General features: G+C 41.9%; 2 protein-coding genes across 5 annotated transcripts; both read left to right on the top strand.

Annotated features, from left to right (window-relative positions):
• The first annotated feature begins 258 nt into the window (after positions 1-258).
• Positions 259-5,902, top strand: LOC124484994 (interleukin-1 receptor-like 1). Of its 2 annotated transcripts, XM_047046188.1 has the most exons (11): positions 259-702; positions 1,438-1,473; positions 1,754-2,003; positions 2,232-2,412; positions 2,759-2,930; positions 3,095-3,157; positions 3,258-3,396; positions 3,500-3,654; positions 3,807-3,950; positions 4,665-4,832; positions 5,016-5,902. In XM_047046188.1, the coding sequence occupies exons 1-11, from the start codon at positions 678-680 to the stop codon at positions 5,492-5,494; spliced, it is 1,812 nt and encodes a 603-aa protein (XP_046902144.1). In that variant the 5' UTR covers positions 259-677; the 3' UTR covers positions 5,495-5,902. The 2 variants fall into 2 exon arrangements, with proteins under 2 accessions (XP_046902144.1, XP_046902143.1); XM_047046187.1 differs by having other exon boundaries at positions 260-1,473.
• A 4,140-nt stretch (positions 5,903-10,042) lies between these two features.
• On the top strand, positions 10,043-17,238 carry LOC124485726 (interleukin-1 receptor type 2-like). 3 transcript variants are annotated; one of them, XM_047047489.1, is made up of 11 exons: positions 10,043-10,129; positions 10,222-10,303; positions 11,161-11,232; positions 13,178-13,427; positions 13,656-13,836; positions 14,183-14,354; positions 14,519-14,581; positions 14,682-14,820; positions 14,916-15,070; positions 15,223-15,366; positions 16,468-17,238. In XM_047047489.1, the coding sequence occupies exons 2-11, from the start codon at positions 10,234-10,236 to the stop codon at positions 16,515-16,517; spliced, it is 1,296 nt and encodes a 431-aa protein (XP_046903445.1). In that variant the 5' UTR covers positions 10,043-10,129; positions 10,222-10,233; the 3' UTR covers positions 16,518-17,238. The 3 variants fall into 3 exon arrangements, with proteins under 3 accessions (XP_046903445.1, XP_046903442.1, XP_046903444.1); XM_047047486.1 differs by having other exon boundaries at positions 13,656-13,848; XM_047047488.1 differs by having other exon boundaries at positions 10,043-10,303; positions 13,656-13,848.
• The last annotated feature ends 239 nt before the right edge of the window (positions 17,239-17,477 follow it).

Raw genomic sequence — 17,477 nt, 5'->3', positions numbered from 1 at the left:
TAGTTGCTGGGTGTTATGACTTTCTGCATCATGGACTGTCAATGACAAGTGGTGTCAATATAGGTGTCCACACAATAGATCTGTAACACACACTCTACCACTGTAGTGCATCTCTACTGTTGTAAATAAGGTTAAGCAACAGTTATGTAATAAAAATTGTACATAGATTCAGTGATTATTCTCGTTGTTCACAGACACCGTCGCCGACATTAAGCCGCGTGAAGCTAGGCTAATAATGGACAAAACCTGTCAAAGGTTTCCTTTTCAGACACACAAATCGAAATCGTGCCAAATAAGAAGCACTGGCCTACTCAATCTATACATTACTGAGGGAGTAGTCCGAGGTGCGCTTTTGAATCGCTTACAATTTAGAAGTTAAATACTGGAACTGTTATCATGATTTACAATGAGCATATTTGAGTTCGAAACAAACACAGTTCATCGGGTGTCGAGAAACAGCGTGCGACGGGAGACAGCCTTAAAGACATTCCAATTAGCTTCGACGTTTGAAGTGGAAAGTTTATCACTATGGTTTTTCATCGGCCGCTGAGTTCTGTGTTGGATGGTGTAACTTCCAAACTAGATGTTATTGGCTACAAACGTTTTTTGGTTGTGACTTGGTTTCCTATTCATATCCATTATTAGTAGCCTTTTCTGTTATAACTTTGGTAAAGAAAATGAGACTTCTGGACATCTTTCAAGGTATTTTATAATGAGCTGGGGAATTTAACGTGTAGTAGTATGAATAGTGTATAGTAGTATGAATGTAGTTATAAATATGATTAAATGTTTTATGATAATTTCGGACAGCGTGCGTGGTTGCCTGTCGTAGCGTAGCACATTTATATTTTATTTATATTTGTATTAATATATCGGGGGGGACATTTTGACCAGATTTGAATATTGGGGGGATAAATATTATGATTAGGTACGGCCCTGCTAGGATGCCAGATGCTGATAATTTTCGGGCGTCTGCTACTGTCCTATTTTAAAATCCACTTGCCCGACCAAATGTAATATACGATTTTACTTTACAATAATGTGAGTTTTTTCTATAAGATATCCGACTCTTGCGGTTGTGGTAGGATTATTTTTAAGAAGTCAATGGGAGGAGTCCGGCTCTCATGCATGGACTTTCACCTGCCAGAAGCTCATACAGGCATTCTACTACCGACTTATAAGTGTTTTATAAATGACGGACGTACTGTAGCTACAACATCTCTATTGAGAGTAAATGGTTTCTTGAATGAGACAGGATTTTTCTAAAGGTGTTTCAATCATGTGTTTTGGGGAGAACGCAAAAAAAGATTGTGCTTCACTGTTAAATCATATTTCTTTGTAGTCATGTGTGACTTATGGTGATATCCATTATTACCGGAAATTGCTGTTTCTGTCTTCCACACATGGGTTGGCTCCATAACTTTCTCCTCCACTTAGCCCTCAGCCTCATCAGCAGCTCCATAGCAGCAGGTGGTAAGTAGGACCATCATTTCAATCAACTGTTCAAGTCACCATTGTAATACAGACATAAATAACTGTAATACAGTGAATATCACATTGATAAACAGTGGAGAGAAAGAAACAGAAACAGAAAGTGATTGAAGCCTCGTACAGTAAGAATTAAGAGAAAGTGAGATAGTCGTAAGGTTCGACAAATTCAAAAGATTGCCCTCTTGTGTCAGTGGACTGGTCCATGTGTGTTTGCTCATCAATGACCTCCCTTCCCTCTATCTCCCCTGCCGCCTCTCTGCAGAGGGCTGTAAGGAATATGGCCTGCACTTTAAGCGGTCGTTCTCAGTCGTAGGGGAGGCTGCCATGTTGAACTGCACCCTGGTAGCCCCTGAGGTGTTTGACTTTTGGAATGTCTCCTACAACATCCACTGGTACAGCGAGGACACACTGGAGCTGGGACAGGATACAGAACGAACTCTTGTGAGGGGCACCGCTCTGTGGTTCCTCAATGCTTCGCTGCAGGACACGGGCACATACTTGTGTGTTGTGAGGTACCTATTGAACAGTACCAACCTCCTCGTCAACCCTAACTAGTATTTTCTTTCATGGTGGACATTTTGTGCTATGGAAATAGAAATGAACTGGTACTGTATGTTTGTGTGAGACAAGGACATCCCATCTAGTGAAGGAGTTCAGTAACTCATTTGATCAGATCAGATTGCTGTGCACTTCTGCATCAACATGATCTAATGGAGTATTGTGTGTTCTCTGGTCATCAGAACTCCAACCCAGTGTTTCTCTCAGACCACCTCACTGATCATAAACCAAACCAACTCACACTGTGACCGTCCAGATAAATACATCCAGTACCTGACGAACCTGGTCAATGACAAACTGGTCTGTCCCTTGAAGAACATGAAAAGGGAATTAGGAAATTCTTACTCCTTTAAGTGGTACAAGGTAAGACCTAAGGTGAAAATTATCATTTTTGTTATGTTTACTTGAACAAAAAATTACTGGATTGTAGCCATGTAAGACGTATGAACCTTGCAACTCAACATGTTTTTCTAACATGGCACAAGAGATTTTCTAGAAAATCTGTAATGACTTCATCATGATCTGGAAATATGTAGTGCATAGTAGCCACACACAAATACATAGTAGCCATACACTGCAAATTGCATAATTAAATTAAATGCTAATAAATATAATAATAAATAATAAATGTTATTTTATTTGCATTAGTATTTAAGTCTCAGTTTCAGTTGAACCCCCATGTGATAGTTCCTTTAATGGACTTCTCCAGGACTGTCAGCCGATTGAAACAGACGACAAGTTCATGTATCGTGATGGCAACCAGAGTCTGACTGTAAAGCGTGTCGAGCCCAAGGACAGAGGCTTGTACACCTGCACTGTGACCTTTGACCTGGGGGGAATCCGTACAAGCATGTCAGCCACCATCAACTGTGGAGTGAAAGGTGATAAATGCTAACATTACTATAAAGACTAATCATAAAATGCAGACAGGTACGCAAACTGTCCATGATTTTGATAGCCAGGTCATCATTTTTTAACATTAACCATTGGAGTTGTCTTTCTGCGCATGATAAAATAACAGTTTTTGACTTCCTTGTCATTTTAGAGGAATATGTTCTTCAACCCAGACTAGTGGTGCCTATTAATGAGTCGGTCAAGGCAGAGTTAGGTGAGTTGCAGTCAACACGCATTGTGCAATGATATACTTTAGTTTTGCTCACCTTTCTTGTACCATATGTTTGTTTGCATGTGGGTTCATGTGTTTACAGGGTCAAACTTCAGCAAGGAGTGTCGTGTGTTTGTTCCATGTGTGGGAGAACATTGGGTGGGTGTGTATTGGCTGGCCAGCGGTGCTGATGACTACATCCCCAGTGACTCCACACAGAGAGTCTTTCACCAAATACAACCGTAGGTTCATCGATCAGTCTATCTACCCAACCATCCATCCATCCATCCATGTATCTATCTATTTATCCATCCATGAGTACGTGTATTCCTTTTCCCCTACCAGGGACCAGAGACAGGTTGACGGGGAAAAGGGTGTGTGGCTGAATCACCTGCTGACGTTCTCTGAAGTGAAGCAGGAAGACTTCTATGTCAACTACTCATGTCATGTTTACAGTTCCCATAATTTTGTGGAGGCACAGTTCACACTCCTGCCGGCAGGTCAGAAAACAACCAACCCACTGACGTGACAATGTAACACCAACTACGATAGTGTTACCTCACTGGTCAATCCTCATTAACAGTATTTGATACCTCAACCTCACTGACCTATTTCTTTATTGATCCTAGTTATTAAACCTCCGTCTCTACAGATCCCAACCTGATGCTTCCTGTCGGCCTGCTGTTAGGCTGCTTGGCTCTAAACTTCACTGCCGCTGTGGTCTTCTACTACCTGTTCAAGATCAACATCATGCTCTGCTTCCGAGGAGTCTGCCCCTTCCTCTACACAGAAACAGGTATGTGTGTGTGTGTGTCTTTGAAAAGTGTGTCAAGTGGTAAGGCAGGAGGTGGACCCAAATGCAGGCAAGTTACCAAAAAATGCATTTATCAAACGGAATACAGACGTTACACAACAACAATGCGACCAGGACTGACATAGGGAGCAGCCATTTATACAGTGCAGGGAGATCACATGAATAGACAACAGCTGATTGAAACATGACAGGGAACCAGAAGAGAGACAAAACCAGGACTGGAACACACACACAGAAACAGAAAACACGACCTCACGACCTACATACTCTCTAATACAAATATGCATGGTGACCACATGGTTGTCAGAAGTGAGTGACAGAAGCGAGTGTGCATGCATAATTACCTCTAGCAAAGCATAGTCAGCCTGTTTCACAGGAAATACAGAGACAATCTTCTCTCGTCAATCTTGTACCACACTCTCCTCTAAGAGTGACACTTCCTCTACACCCCAGTCAGCAGAATAGCTAGATGGGACAACTACACAGGGTGTACTTCTGGGTTTAACCATGCATCAAACCTCACTGTTGACCTTGTACACAGTAACATAGGTATTATTTTGCCCATATTGTTGCACACTGATGGGTGCACCATGGTGTTTTCAGTACAAAATCGCTGGCCGCAAGTTAAACCAGGATTCCCCTCCCTGAGGTCCCTAACCTCCAGTGTTTTTGGCGCCCCCTGTCTTTCTGTGTTAGACGCTGATGGGAAGCTGTACGACGCCTATGTGGCGTATCCTCGGCTGTTTGGAGACAGAGCCAACAAGGAGTTGGAGGGGTTTGCCCTCCACACGATGCCCCAGGTGCTGGAGGGAAAGTGTGGCTACAAACTCTTCATACCGGGGCGAGACAACCTACCGGGGGAGGGTAAGTCATGTGGAATAGAACAAGGACCCATCAGGAGTCTGATAACTAAATATACCACTACTGTACACCAATTCTGTCACATTATGTTTCTATTGCTTTTCTTCAGATACAGCACAACATAACAGGACATCTTCCTTTCAAATAAACCTAATATGACCTGTTTTCCTCCCTCCTTCCCTCTAGCTGTGGTAGACGTGATGGAGGAGAGGATACGGGCCAGCCGACGTCTCCTGCTTCTCTATTCCGCCTCCTCATTCAGCAGCAGTGATGTCAGCGTTGTCTCTGAGGCGTGGCAGCATTGGTACGAGCGAGAGACGGCCATGCACCACGCCCTGCTGGAGGGCAGTCTGCGTGTGGTGCTGCTGGAGCTGGAGGAGCTCCACCCTGCCCAACTGGCCGTCCTCCCACCCTCGCTACGCCAGCTACGGAAGAAGCAGGGCGTCGTGCGTGTCCGTAAGAACCACACGGCCCGCAAAACCACCAGGAGGCCAGGGGGGTGGAGTCTGGCAAGTGGGGAGGAGGAGAGGCAGGAGGGGGTGCAAGGCCTGGCGACACCCCCTCTGTGCCCGTCGTCACGGTTTTGGAAGGAGCTGAGGTATCACATGCCAGTCAGGGGCAAGAGGACGCCATGTTCTGAGAGGGAAACACTGGGGAACGTGTAAATCCCCCCGTGCCAGAACACTGGAGCAGGAAAGATGGATGACTGAAATGAGGTATAGATAAATGAATGGACGGATACATAGAGTAATGAAGGGATGGACTGACAAATTGACAGACGGAGGGATGGATGAATTGAGATTCTGACAGCAATTCTTCCTGAAGATCCCTGGACTACTAATCACTAAATCACTGTGAATGTGTGTTCATAACACTCTGCATTGGACAGTCACAGAACCTCAGACTTTCCACGGGGGTCCTGGGGCATGCATCTGCTGGAGAAAATAAATTGTACATTGTTGAATTACTATTAAGTTAAATTTATCAATCTGGTGTACTTGTTTGTCATTGAAGAACTTTGTTCTATTGTAAAAAATGTTGTGCCCCAGCAAAATAAATTATCAAACACTTCACATCAGTCATAAATGAATGAGGATGACACAGAAAAAAGTCACACCCACAAAGCATGGTAAATGAGACTGAGTTTAACACAGTTCACAAACGGTCAAAATCGACAGGAGAAAAGGCACATACAGTACTGCTAATAAGAAAAACATCCCTTTTGCCAATCTTGGAACTCTGAATTTTGACATTAAATTTTCCTGGTTTTTGAAAAAAAAACAGTTCCTTCGTGGCTCAGCCCATAGGTGGAGACGTTCAGGCAGGCAGCCAGGAGCTCCTTGCAGCCAGTTGTGAAGGTCTGAGTTGACCTGAAAATGAAGGTAACAGTTAAAGTCAGGATAGGCAAGTTGCGCAAAGCTACCTATTTTTGCTTCATTTTGACACGATTCAAACCAAAATATCCCACCTCCTCCCTTCGACGCCCAGAGATATCGGAATGATTTAATATTACCATCAAACCTTTAGATATCCAAGCTGTCATTGGTTGGCCAGGGGCGATTCTCAGACCTTTAGGGTGGTTCAGCCCCCAATGAGAATGTGACATTGATACAGTGCCTTGCAAAAGTGTTAAACCCCCTCGCTAATGAATCACAAATTTCACTGGATAACAATTAATACATTTCTTTATTATTATGCAAAATATTGAATGAATGAAAAAACTAAGAAAGTCACTTTCTTTATGAACTACCTCAAATGAAACAATAATGATGTGTCAAGAATACAGTAAATAAACATTGTTTTAACACGTTAAGGCACTAAAACGTATTTAAGATAATAAGAATTCACAATAATTCCAACTCTTTCGACTCTAAAAAGGGTCTTACATTTCCACAGAACTTTGTTCTGAACAGGACTGGGTGTGCATCTACACACGATAAGTTTCTCATCCATCTTGAAACTGAAACCTAGAAATGTTGAGCATGACCAACTGTTGCTACGTTACAAGAAACAAGAACACAATCTGATTGGCCAATGCTAGCGTTTAACACTCCGCCGGCTCCGTTGTTGTGGACACGCACCGTCAAAGAGAATGTTACGTGAGTCGATGATTTGCAAATGCAGTTTGGTTATAGACCAATTATTTGTTTGTAAACATTCGGGATGCGCGCGCAACGTGGTTGCAGAAAACCGGGAAAGGATAGCATTTAAAATGGCAAAAGGACCACACGGATAATACAAATAGTTAGATTTAAAAAGACCATAAAGGTCGAAGAGGACAGCCTTTAAGAGAGAAAGCGATCACCCATTGATTTCTCGCATCAGAATTTTGATTTGGGTCACAAAAGCCTTGAAATTTGAGTGAGAATGTCGCCCGGTACAGACTGCATAGTCAAGCGGCAACCATGTCTTCACACACGTTATGTCACAAAGTTCATAATTTTACAGTTTTACAGTCACTGGTACATCTAAAAAGTCAAGCAGGGCAGCTTTCAAGAGATATGGGAATTCTGCTTTTAGCCAGCTGGTCCGATTATTTTTCTGATTAGTTTAAACTGGCAATCTGAGTGAGTCTGCGTCCCCATTACACTGTTTTGACGTTAGCCTTAGTCAGACTCGCTCACTGGCCGTGTGCACAATGTTGTATTTCACTCCATTCCAGAAACGTCAGGGAGGACTGCCTAATGTAGATACAAACCTGATGAAGATAGCCAGCATCTCGGATTTCTTTAACCGAGACTGTTTCATTCGTCATTTGCCTGAGAAAGCAAACCTCCGTTAGCTAGGCTAGTTTTGCCCGATCACTTGGTCAGGCTATTTAAGGGTGTCCGGGGTCAAGTGACTTTTGTGCATACACAAGTGAAACGTAAATGTATTTGTCCAAAGGCCAAGAGCCTCAAAAAGTTAATATCAAGCCCTGCAATCCAGTGGCCAGAGATATATGATGACCTGATCGACACTCCAAGTGTAATAAACCGGGGAGAAGTTCGTCTTTTGCAACCGACATGCGCAGTTGAGCCTGCTTGACAGTTGTGTGACGTAGGGTGATAATTGGTGTATTACCCTTACGTTATTCCAATCGGACCCCAAAAGAACGTTTGGCTCTTGAAAATTATTTAACTGTCCACTTTCACGCACATTTCAGGAGGTGTAAATATCCACAGTGTACATACACATAATGTTGTTTTTGGCAGCCTGTTTTCATTTGAGTTTTAGTGTAGTCTTTGTGTCAAGCTGTCATTTTAGTTTTTATAAGTTTTAGTCACGTTCATACTCTTTTTACTCTAGTCAAGTTTCAGTCGACTAAAAGTCTGGACATTTTAGTCTTATTTAAGTCAGACTTTTGCGTGACTATTTTCTGTCACTGATGACAGTTTTGTCTAGTTTTAGTCAACGAAAACTGATGACATTTAATCTAGTTTAAGTCAATGACAATTTTATTTCAGTCTCTTTTTTATCAAAACAGAAGTAGTCTAAGCAGTAGTCTCGAGAAGCATGTCAATGCCAAAACCATTTGTTTAATGTAGGCCTATTAGTCTAGAATAAGGTTTTCAAAGTCATGTTGTTGATGCCAAATTCAGTTCACTGTGATTGCTATGTAAATGACAAAACTAGCTACAGAATTTGGCCAACAAGGGATGCTTGGTACACATGCAGTCATCAGGTAGTAAGAACCCACTTTAGACTCTCTCAAAACCAAATACACACACACAGTAGCTTGTCAATGTCACATCACCAGCATTTACGTTGCATCTCCTCGTTTTTGTCACTTGGTAAAGGTTTGATGACGACGATATTTAGTCATAATTTTTGTTGACGAAAGCAACACTACATACACACACATTGTGGTGCACTTTCACTGTTCAGATATGAGCATTGTATTGTTATGTTGATTGTACAACATTCAGCTAAACTAGTGTACAGTGCCCATGATGCAGTCAGTGATTAAGTTGATGGTGAGACACACACATATACAGATTCCAGGAGATTTGGGCTGGGCGATATATCGAATATTAGCGATAATGTTGTATTAATTTGAAAATATCTTCTATATTTTATATTTAAAATATTTCATATATATAATATATATATATTTTGTATTACTGGTCCTTGTGTTGCTCGTGTTTTAAGATCACCGTCTGGCTCCCCTATGTGTTTACACACACACAGAAACACACAAACACACACAGACATTGTTGTGCACATGCTCACAAAGAGGTCGGACTGGCCGTCGGGAGAGTCGGGAGATATCCCGAACGGCCGGTCATAATGCAAAAAATATATATACATATATAAGAATAATATCACATGGTCGTAGGCCGGTCTGCATTTCAAAGTCCCGGGCCGTTTTCCAGTCCCAGTCCAGACCTGATGTGAACAAACTGAAAATTGCACGCGCACAGGCACTCTCTTTTGCTCTCTTTTTGTCCTGTCACATAAGGACCTCTGCATGAATTGTTCCATGTGAGGTCCATTTTGTCACGTTGCAAGTACCATGCAATGGCAACTGCTTAAATTTGCACTACACATTTTGTACTTTGTAACAATAGCTGTTCTATCTGAATAGTTTTTGTTGTTTTCCAATGGGGGAAAAAGAAAACCATGTTTTTTAATTATTTAAATAACACTGAAATAAATTAAAATAAAATAAACAAATCAATAAAAAATGCAAACATATCGAGATATATATCAAATATCATTAAATCTTTTGACAAAATCGAGATGTCATTTTATTGTATATATCGCCCAGGCCTACTGGATCGATGTGCATCGGTAGAGCTAGGATTGTGGTGGTCATTGGATTTTCCTTTCTTGTAAGAACCGAGGGCATGAGGACAATAACTTAGTCCGTCTTTGTTACAGCCTGGAAATGCGAGATAGAAATGATAAACTCAGACAACAATGCTGTTTTCTCTCCGGTAGCTCCACCGAAAAATGAAGCATCTCGCCAAGCGCTCCCACTTCAGACCTCGCAGACATAACCAACCAACCACGGACCAGTTCCTTCGAAAAAGACCAAACCAACAGATCTCTCAAAAGGGTTAAACCAATAGATCTCTCAAAAGGGTTTAACAAACAGATCACAGATCTGAAATCTTTAACAGGTAGCCTTCAAATGAAAATGTTCTCAAACAGTATTTACTATGTTAACAATTGAATCATGATCCCTTTGATCTGTAACACTTTCAGAATGGTATATTAAATCACCCTATTACATCTTTTGCAGTTTCACTTCCCCTGGGTTGTTGTTTGGAAGTCCTAGACATTGCTGAAATGACAAGAAGTTTCCAAATCCTTTGGTAGCCTATACATGATCAAACACAGAAGGTTTAGTCTTCACAATTACACACATGAGCAACATGGCATCCATTGATATTGTCTCCTTCCACAGGTGTTGACTATAATGCAGGAGGTTTACATCGGCATTCTTTTTCTACTGATCCTGTCAATGATCCCGTCAACTCTTGAACACGGTAAGATGTCTGCCAGAGAAAATGAAAGAGTAGCCATCATGATTTAAACAATATTTAAATACTTTTTCTTTAAGGGTTGAATCGTGTATCTGGATTTGTCAAACCTTGGGATGTTTTGTTAAAAGTACTTTGGCGTTTTTCTTGGGCTGTTTCCTGGAAGGTTTCAGGAACCTGTGGGTAGTTATATTCTTGCATGGTAACAATGGGAAGCAGGGGCGTTGTTAGACCCTTTTTACTGGGGCACGTGTCCCAGTATAAATCTGCTGTGCCCCAGTAAAATCAAAAGTCAACTATTTACTTTTTTAGTCAGTGCATTCATTTAGATTGATAATCCCGGAAAAAATTTACGCAGGAATTACCCCAATCGGCGCTTGTAAAATCAAAGCAGTTTAATCAAAAACACAAACCGATGCCTAAAGAATTCCATGTCCCCACGCTCTTCTGAGTTGGCCAAATAGCACCTGCAGCAAGCACACAGAAGTCCAGGGGCCTCATGTATAAAAGTTGCGTACGCACAAAAAGCTTGCGTACGCTGGTTTTCACGCACACTTTGTGATGTATAAAGACTTACTTGACGTGAGAATGTGCGGCCCTTCATGGAAAGTTTTAGACAGACTTGAGAATGTGCGGACCGCACGCAAAGTCTAGGAGCTAGCCTACTGTATTATACAGCATCTCTATTGAGAGTAAATGGTTTCTTGTATGAGACAGGATTTTTCCAAAGGTGTTTCAATCATGTGTTTTGGGGAGAACGCAAAAAAAGATTGTGCTTCACTGTTAAATCATATTTCTTTGTAGTCACGTGTGACTTAAGGTGATATCCATTATTACCGGAAATTGCTGTTTCTGTCTTCCAGACATGGGTTGGCTCCAGAACTTTCTCCTCCTCTTAGCCCTCAGCCTCATCAGCAGCTCCTCAGCAGCAGGTGGTAAGTAGGACCATCATTTCAATCAACTGTTCAAGTCACCACTGTAGTACAGACATACAGTGCCCTCCAAAAGTATTGGAACAGTGAGGCGAATTCCTTTATTTTTGCTGTAGACTGAAAACATTTGGGCTTGACATCAAATAATGAACGTGAGACCAGAGATCAACGTTTCAGCTTTTATTTCCAGGTATTTACATCAGGATCTGATGCACAACTAAGAAAATATCACATTTTGTTTGAATCCACCCATTTGTCATGTGAGCAAAAGTATTGGAACAGATATACTTAAAACATATTTAAGTGAATAAGACTTAATATTTAGTTGCAAATCCTTTGCTTTCAATAACTGCAGCAAGTCTGTGACCCATTGACGTCACCAAACTTTTGCATTCTTCCTTTTTGATGCTTTCCCAGGCTTTCACTGCAGCCTCTTTCAGTTGTTGTTTGTTTTGTGGGGTTCCTCCCTTCAGTCTCCTCTTAAGCAGGTAAAATGCATGCTCTATAGGGTTTAAGTCTGGAGATTGACTTGGCCAGTCTAATACCTTCCATTTCTTGCCCCTGATGAACTCCTTTGTTGTTTTGGCAGTGTGTTTTGGGTCGTTATCTTGCTGCATGATGAAGGCTCTGCCAATCAGTTTGGTTGCATCTTTCCTTAGATTGGCAGACAAAATGTTTCTGTAGACTTCCGAGTTCATTTTGCTGCTGCCATCATGTGTTACATCCTCAATGAAGATTAATGAGCCCGTCCTAGAAGAAGCCATGCAAGCCCAAGCCATGACATTACCTCCACCGTGTTTCACAGATGAGCTTGTGTGTTTGGGATCATGAGCAGTTCCTTTCTTTCTCCAAACTTTAGCCTTTCCATCACTTTGGTAAAAGTTAATCTTTGTCTCATCAGTCCATAAAACTTTGTCCCAGAATTTTTGAGGTTCATCTCTGTACTTTTTGGCAAATTCCAGCCTGGCCTTCCTATTCTTCTTGCTAATGAGTGGTTTGCATCTTCTGGTGTAGCCCTTGTACTTTTGTTCATGAAGTCTTCTGCGAACAGTAGATAGTGATACCTTCACTCCTGCCATCTGGAGGTTGTTGCTGATCTCACTAACAGTTGTTTTAGGGTCTTTCTTTACAGCTCTCACAATGTTTCTGTCATCAACTGCTGATGTTTTCCTTGGTCTACCTGTTCGACGTCTGTTACTTAGTACACCAGTAGTTTTCTTCTTCTTCAGGACATTCCAAATGGTTGTACTGGCTATGGCCAATGTTTCTGCAATGGCTCTGATTGATTTTCCATCTTCTCTAAGACTCACAATTGCTTGTTTTTCACCCAAAGACAGCGCTCCGGTTTTCATGTTGTTTTCACCTCTGAATACAGTCTGCATAGACAAAACCTATCTTACCCAATCTGAACCTGAGTGTAGACATTCAGTGGTATTTATTGATTGAATAATGTATGTAATATGACACACCTGGGCAACAAAACACACCTGTCAGTCATATGTTCCAATACTTTTGCTCACGTGACAAATGGGTGGGTTCGAACAAAAAGGTGATATTTTCTAATTTGTGCATCAGATCCTGATGTAAATACCTGGAAATAAAAGCTGAAACGTTGATCTCTGGTTTCACATTCATCGTTTGATGTCAAGCCCAAATGTTTTCAGTCTACAGCAAAAATAAAGGAATTGGCCTCACTGTTCCAATACTTTTGGAGGGCACTGTACATAACTGTAATACAGTGAATATCACATTGATAAACAATGGAGAGAAAGAGACAGTAACAGATAAGGTGATTGAAGCCTCATACAGTAAGAATTGAGAGAAAGTGAGATAATCGTAAGGTTCGACAAATTCAAAAGATTGCCCTCTTGTGTCAGTGGACTGGTCCATGTGTGTTTACTCATCAATGACCTCCCTTCCCTCTATCTCCCCTGCCGCCTCTCTGCAGAGGGCTGTAAGGAATATGGCCTGCAGTCTAAGCGGTCGTTCTCAGTCGTAGGGGAAGCTGCCATGTTGAACTGCACCCTGGTAGCCCCTGAGGTGTTTGACTTTTGGAATGTCTCCTACAACATCCACTGGTACAGCGAGGACACACTGGAGCTGGGACAGGATACAGAACGAACTCTTGTGAGGGGCACCACTCTGTGGTTCCTCAATGCTTCGCTGCAGGACACGGGAACATACTTGTGTGTTGTGAGGTACCTATTGAACAGTACCAACCTCCTCGTCCAACTTAACTTGTATTTTCTTTCATGGTGGACATTTTGTGGTATGTAAATGTGAATTAACTGGTACTGTATGTTTGTGTGAGACAAGGACATCCCATCTAGTGAAGGAGTTCAGTAACTCATTTGATCAGATCAGATTGATGTGCACTTCTGCATCAAAATGATCTAATGGAGTATTGTGTGTTCTCTGGTCATCAGAACTCCAACCCAGTGTTTCTCACAGACCAACTCACTGATCATAAACCAAACCAACTCACACTGTGACCGTCCAGATAAATACATCCAGTACCTGACGAACCTGGTCAATGACAAACTGGTCTGTCCCTTGAAGAACATGAAAAGGGAATTAGGAGATTCTTACTCCTTCAAGTGGTACAAGGTAAGACCTAAGGTGAAAATTATCATTTTTGTTATGTTTACTTGAACAAAAAATTACTGGATTGTAGCCATGTAAGACGTATGAACCTTGCAACTCAACATGTTTTTCTAACATGGCACAAGAGATTTTCTAGAAAATCTGTAATGACTTCATCATGATCTGGAAATATATAGTGCATAGTAGCCACACACAAATACATAGTAGCCATACACTGCAAATTGCATAATTAAATTAAATGCTAATAAATATAATAATAAATAATAAATGTTATTTTATTTGCATTAGTATTTAAGTCTCAGTTTCAGTTGAACCCCCATGTGATAGTTCCTTTAATGGACTTCTCCAGGACTGTCAGCCGATTGAAACAGACGACAAGTTCATGTATCGTGATGGCAACCAGAGTCTGACTGTAAAGCGTGTCGAGCCCAAGGACAGAGGCTTGTACACCTGCACTGTGACCTTTGACCTGGGGGGAATCCATACAAGCATGTCAGCCACCATCAACTGTGGAGTGAAAGGTGATAAATGCTAACATTACTATAAAGACTAATCATAAAATGCAGACAGGTACGCAAACTGTCCATGATTTTGATAGCCAGGTCATCATTTTTTAACATTAACCATTGGAGTTGTCTTTCTGCGCATGATAAAATAACAGTTTTTGACTTCCTTGTCATTTTAGAGGAATATGTTCTTCAACCCAGACTAGTGGTGCCTATTAATGAGTCGGTCAAGGCAGAGTTAGGTGAGTTGCAGTCAACACGCATTGTGCAATGATATACTTTCGTTTTGCTCCCCTTTCTTGTACCATATGTTTGTTTGCATGTGGGTTCATGTGTTTACAGGGTCAAACTTCAGCAAGGAGTGTCGTGTGTTTGTTCCGTGTGTGGGAGAACATTGGGTGGGTGTGTATTGGCTGGCCAGCGGTGCTGATGACTACATCCCCAGTGACTCCACACGGAGAGTCTTTCACCAAATACAACCGTAGGTTCATCGATCTGTTTATCTACCCAACCATCCATCCATGTATCTATCTATTTATCCATCCACGAGTATGTGTATTCCTTTTCCCCTACCAGGGACCAGAGACAGGTTGACGGGGAAAAGGGTGTGTGGCTGAATCACCTGCTGACGTTCTCTGAAGTGAAGCAGGAAGACTTCTATGTCAACTACTCATGTCATGTTTACAGTTCCCATCATTTTGTGGAGGCACAGTTCACACTCCTGCCGGCAGGTCAGAAAACAACCAACCCACTGACGTGACAATGTAACACCAACTATGATAGTGTTACCTCACTGGTCAATCCTCATTAACAGTATTTGATACCTCAACCTCACTGACCTATTTCTTTATTGATCCTAGTTATTAAACCTCCATCTCTACAGATCCCAACCTGATGCTTCCTGTCGGCCTGCTGTTAGGCTGCTTGGCTCTAAACTTCACTGCCGCTGTGGTCTTCTACTACCTGTTCAAGATCAACATCGTGCTCTGCTTCCGGGGAGTCTGCCCCTTCCTCTACACAGAAACAGGTATGTGTGTGTCTCTGTGAAAAGTGTGTCAAGTGGTAAAGCAGGAGGTGGACCCAAATGCAGGCAAGTTACCAAAAAATGCATTTATCAAACGGAATCTCAGGAGCTACTCACGTTACACAACAACAATGCGACCAGGACTGACATAGGGAGCAGCCATTCATACAGGGCAAGGGGATCACATTATGAACGGACAACAGCTGATTGAAACAAGACAGGGAACCAGAAGAGAGACAAAACCAGGACTGGAACACACACACAGACAGAAAACACGACCTCACGACCTACATACTCTCTGATACAAATATGCATGGTGACCAAATGGTTGTCAGAAGTGAGTGACAGAAGCGAGTGCGCATGCATAATTACCTCTAGCAAAGCATATTCAGCCTGTTTCACAGGAAATACAGAGACTATCTTCTCTCGTCAATCTTGTACCACACTCTCCTCTAAGAGTGACACTTCCTCTACGCCCCACGCAGCAGAATAGCTAGATGGAACAACTCCACAGGGTGTACTTCTGGGTTTAACCGTGCATCAAACCTCACTGTTGACCTTTGTTATGGAAAATGTAGGATGAATATGTTTTAATAGTGGTTAAACTGTAAGCTTTTATGTTCATTGGTAAGATACATGCTCTGGCAGTTGTTGCTGTATACAGGAAGGGGATATCATTGAGTTGAGTTCAAAAGACTTTAAAGGTGTTGCTGCCAAAAGGGACAGAATGATTTGGAGAGACTTCCTATATCCTTTCAATCTATATTCATGACCTGGAAGGGAAGTTTTTGAAAAGGTCAGATGGAGACATACAGTCATACAGTCATAAAACAGCTGTTTTCTTCATTGTGAAGAATAGTGAGGTCATTGTTTGTATTAATTAACACTTGTTTGAAAAGGACCCTACAAAGGAGAGGTGACCATTTGCCAGTTTTTTCTAACATGGCACAAGAGTTTTTTAGAAAATCTGTAATGACTTTTAATCATGATCTGGAAATATATAGTGCATAGTAGCCATACACAAATACATAGTAGCCATACACTGGAAGTTGCTTAATTAAATTAAATTATATTCTGATATTTGCATAATTATTTATGTTTCAGTTGAACCCCCAATTGATAGTTCCTTTAATGAACTGGCAACCAGAGTCTGACTGTGAAGCGTGTCGAGCCCAAGGACCGAGGCTTCTACACCTGCACTGTGACGTTTGACCTGGGGGGAATCCGTACAAGCATGTCAGCCACCATCAACTGTGAAGTGAAAGGTGATGAATGGGGTCAGATGGCTGAGCGGTTAGGGAGTCTGGCTATTAATCAGAAGGTTGTTGGTTCGATTCCCGGCCGTGCAAAATGACGTTGTGTCCTTGGGCAGGCACTTCACCCTACTTGCCTCGAGGAGGATGTCCCTGTACTTACTGTAAGTCGCTCTGGATAAGAGCGTCTGCTAAATGACTACATGTAAATGCTTACATTACTGACTAATCTGGTTATTGATTGTATTAATTAACACTTGTTTAAAAGGGACCCTACAGGCCTAGAGTTATGACTTCCTGACCTAGAGAGAAATGCAACATGAGGTCTTATCACCTGGGGGAGAGACAGTTGGTCTGGAGACAATGTTGATTCGACTCTGATTGTACGGATTGATTGTATTGTTTTAAGGAGTGAGCCAATCACAAAAGAGACATGGGACAGCTACATTGATTGATTGGTTGTATAGAATGACCATATGTTATAAGTATATGACAAGTATATATAAGTGTGAATTGTGAACGCTACCAGTCTGTCAAACGACTCTCTCATAAGGGTCGTCCGGTAGGACTGGTCACAGAGCGCTCTGTTACATGCTTTATTAAAATAAATAATTTGTATCAATTCAGCAGTCATCATATCAAGTCAGTCATATCAATCAATACAGTGCTGTCAGAAAACGTCCTTTACACCTTTTACACAGTAACAGGTATTACTTTGCCCGGTGTTTTTGGCGCCCCCCTGTCTTTCAGTGTTAGACGCTGATGGGAAGCTGTACGACGCCTATGTGGCATATCCTCGGCTGTTTGGAGACAGAGCCAACAAGGAGTTGGAGGGGTTTGCCCTCCACACGATGCCCCAGG

This window comes from Hypomesus transpacificus, chromosome 23, assembly GCF_021917145.1.
Source record: "Hypomesus transpacificus isolate Combined female chromosome 23, fHypTra1, whole genome shotgun sequence".
In the NCBI taxonomy this organism is placed as follows: Eukaryota; Metazoa; Chordata; class Actinopteri; order Osmeriformes; family Osmeridae; genus Hypomesus; species Hypomesus transpacificus.
This window is presented reverse-complemented; position numbering and strand designations above follow the sequence as displayed.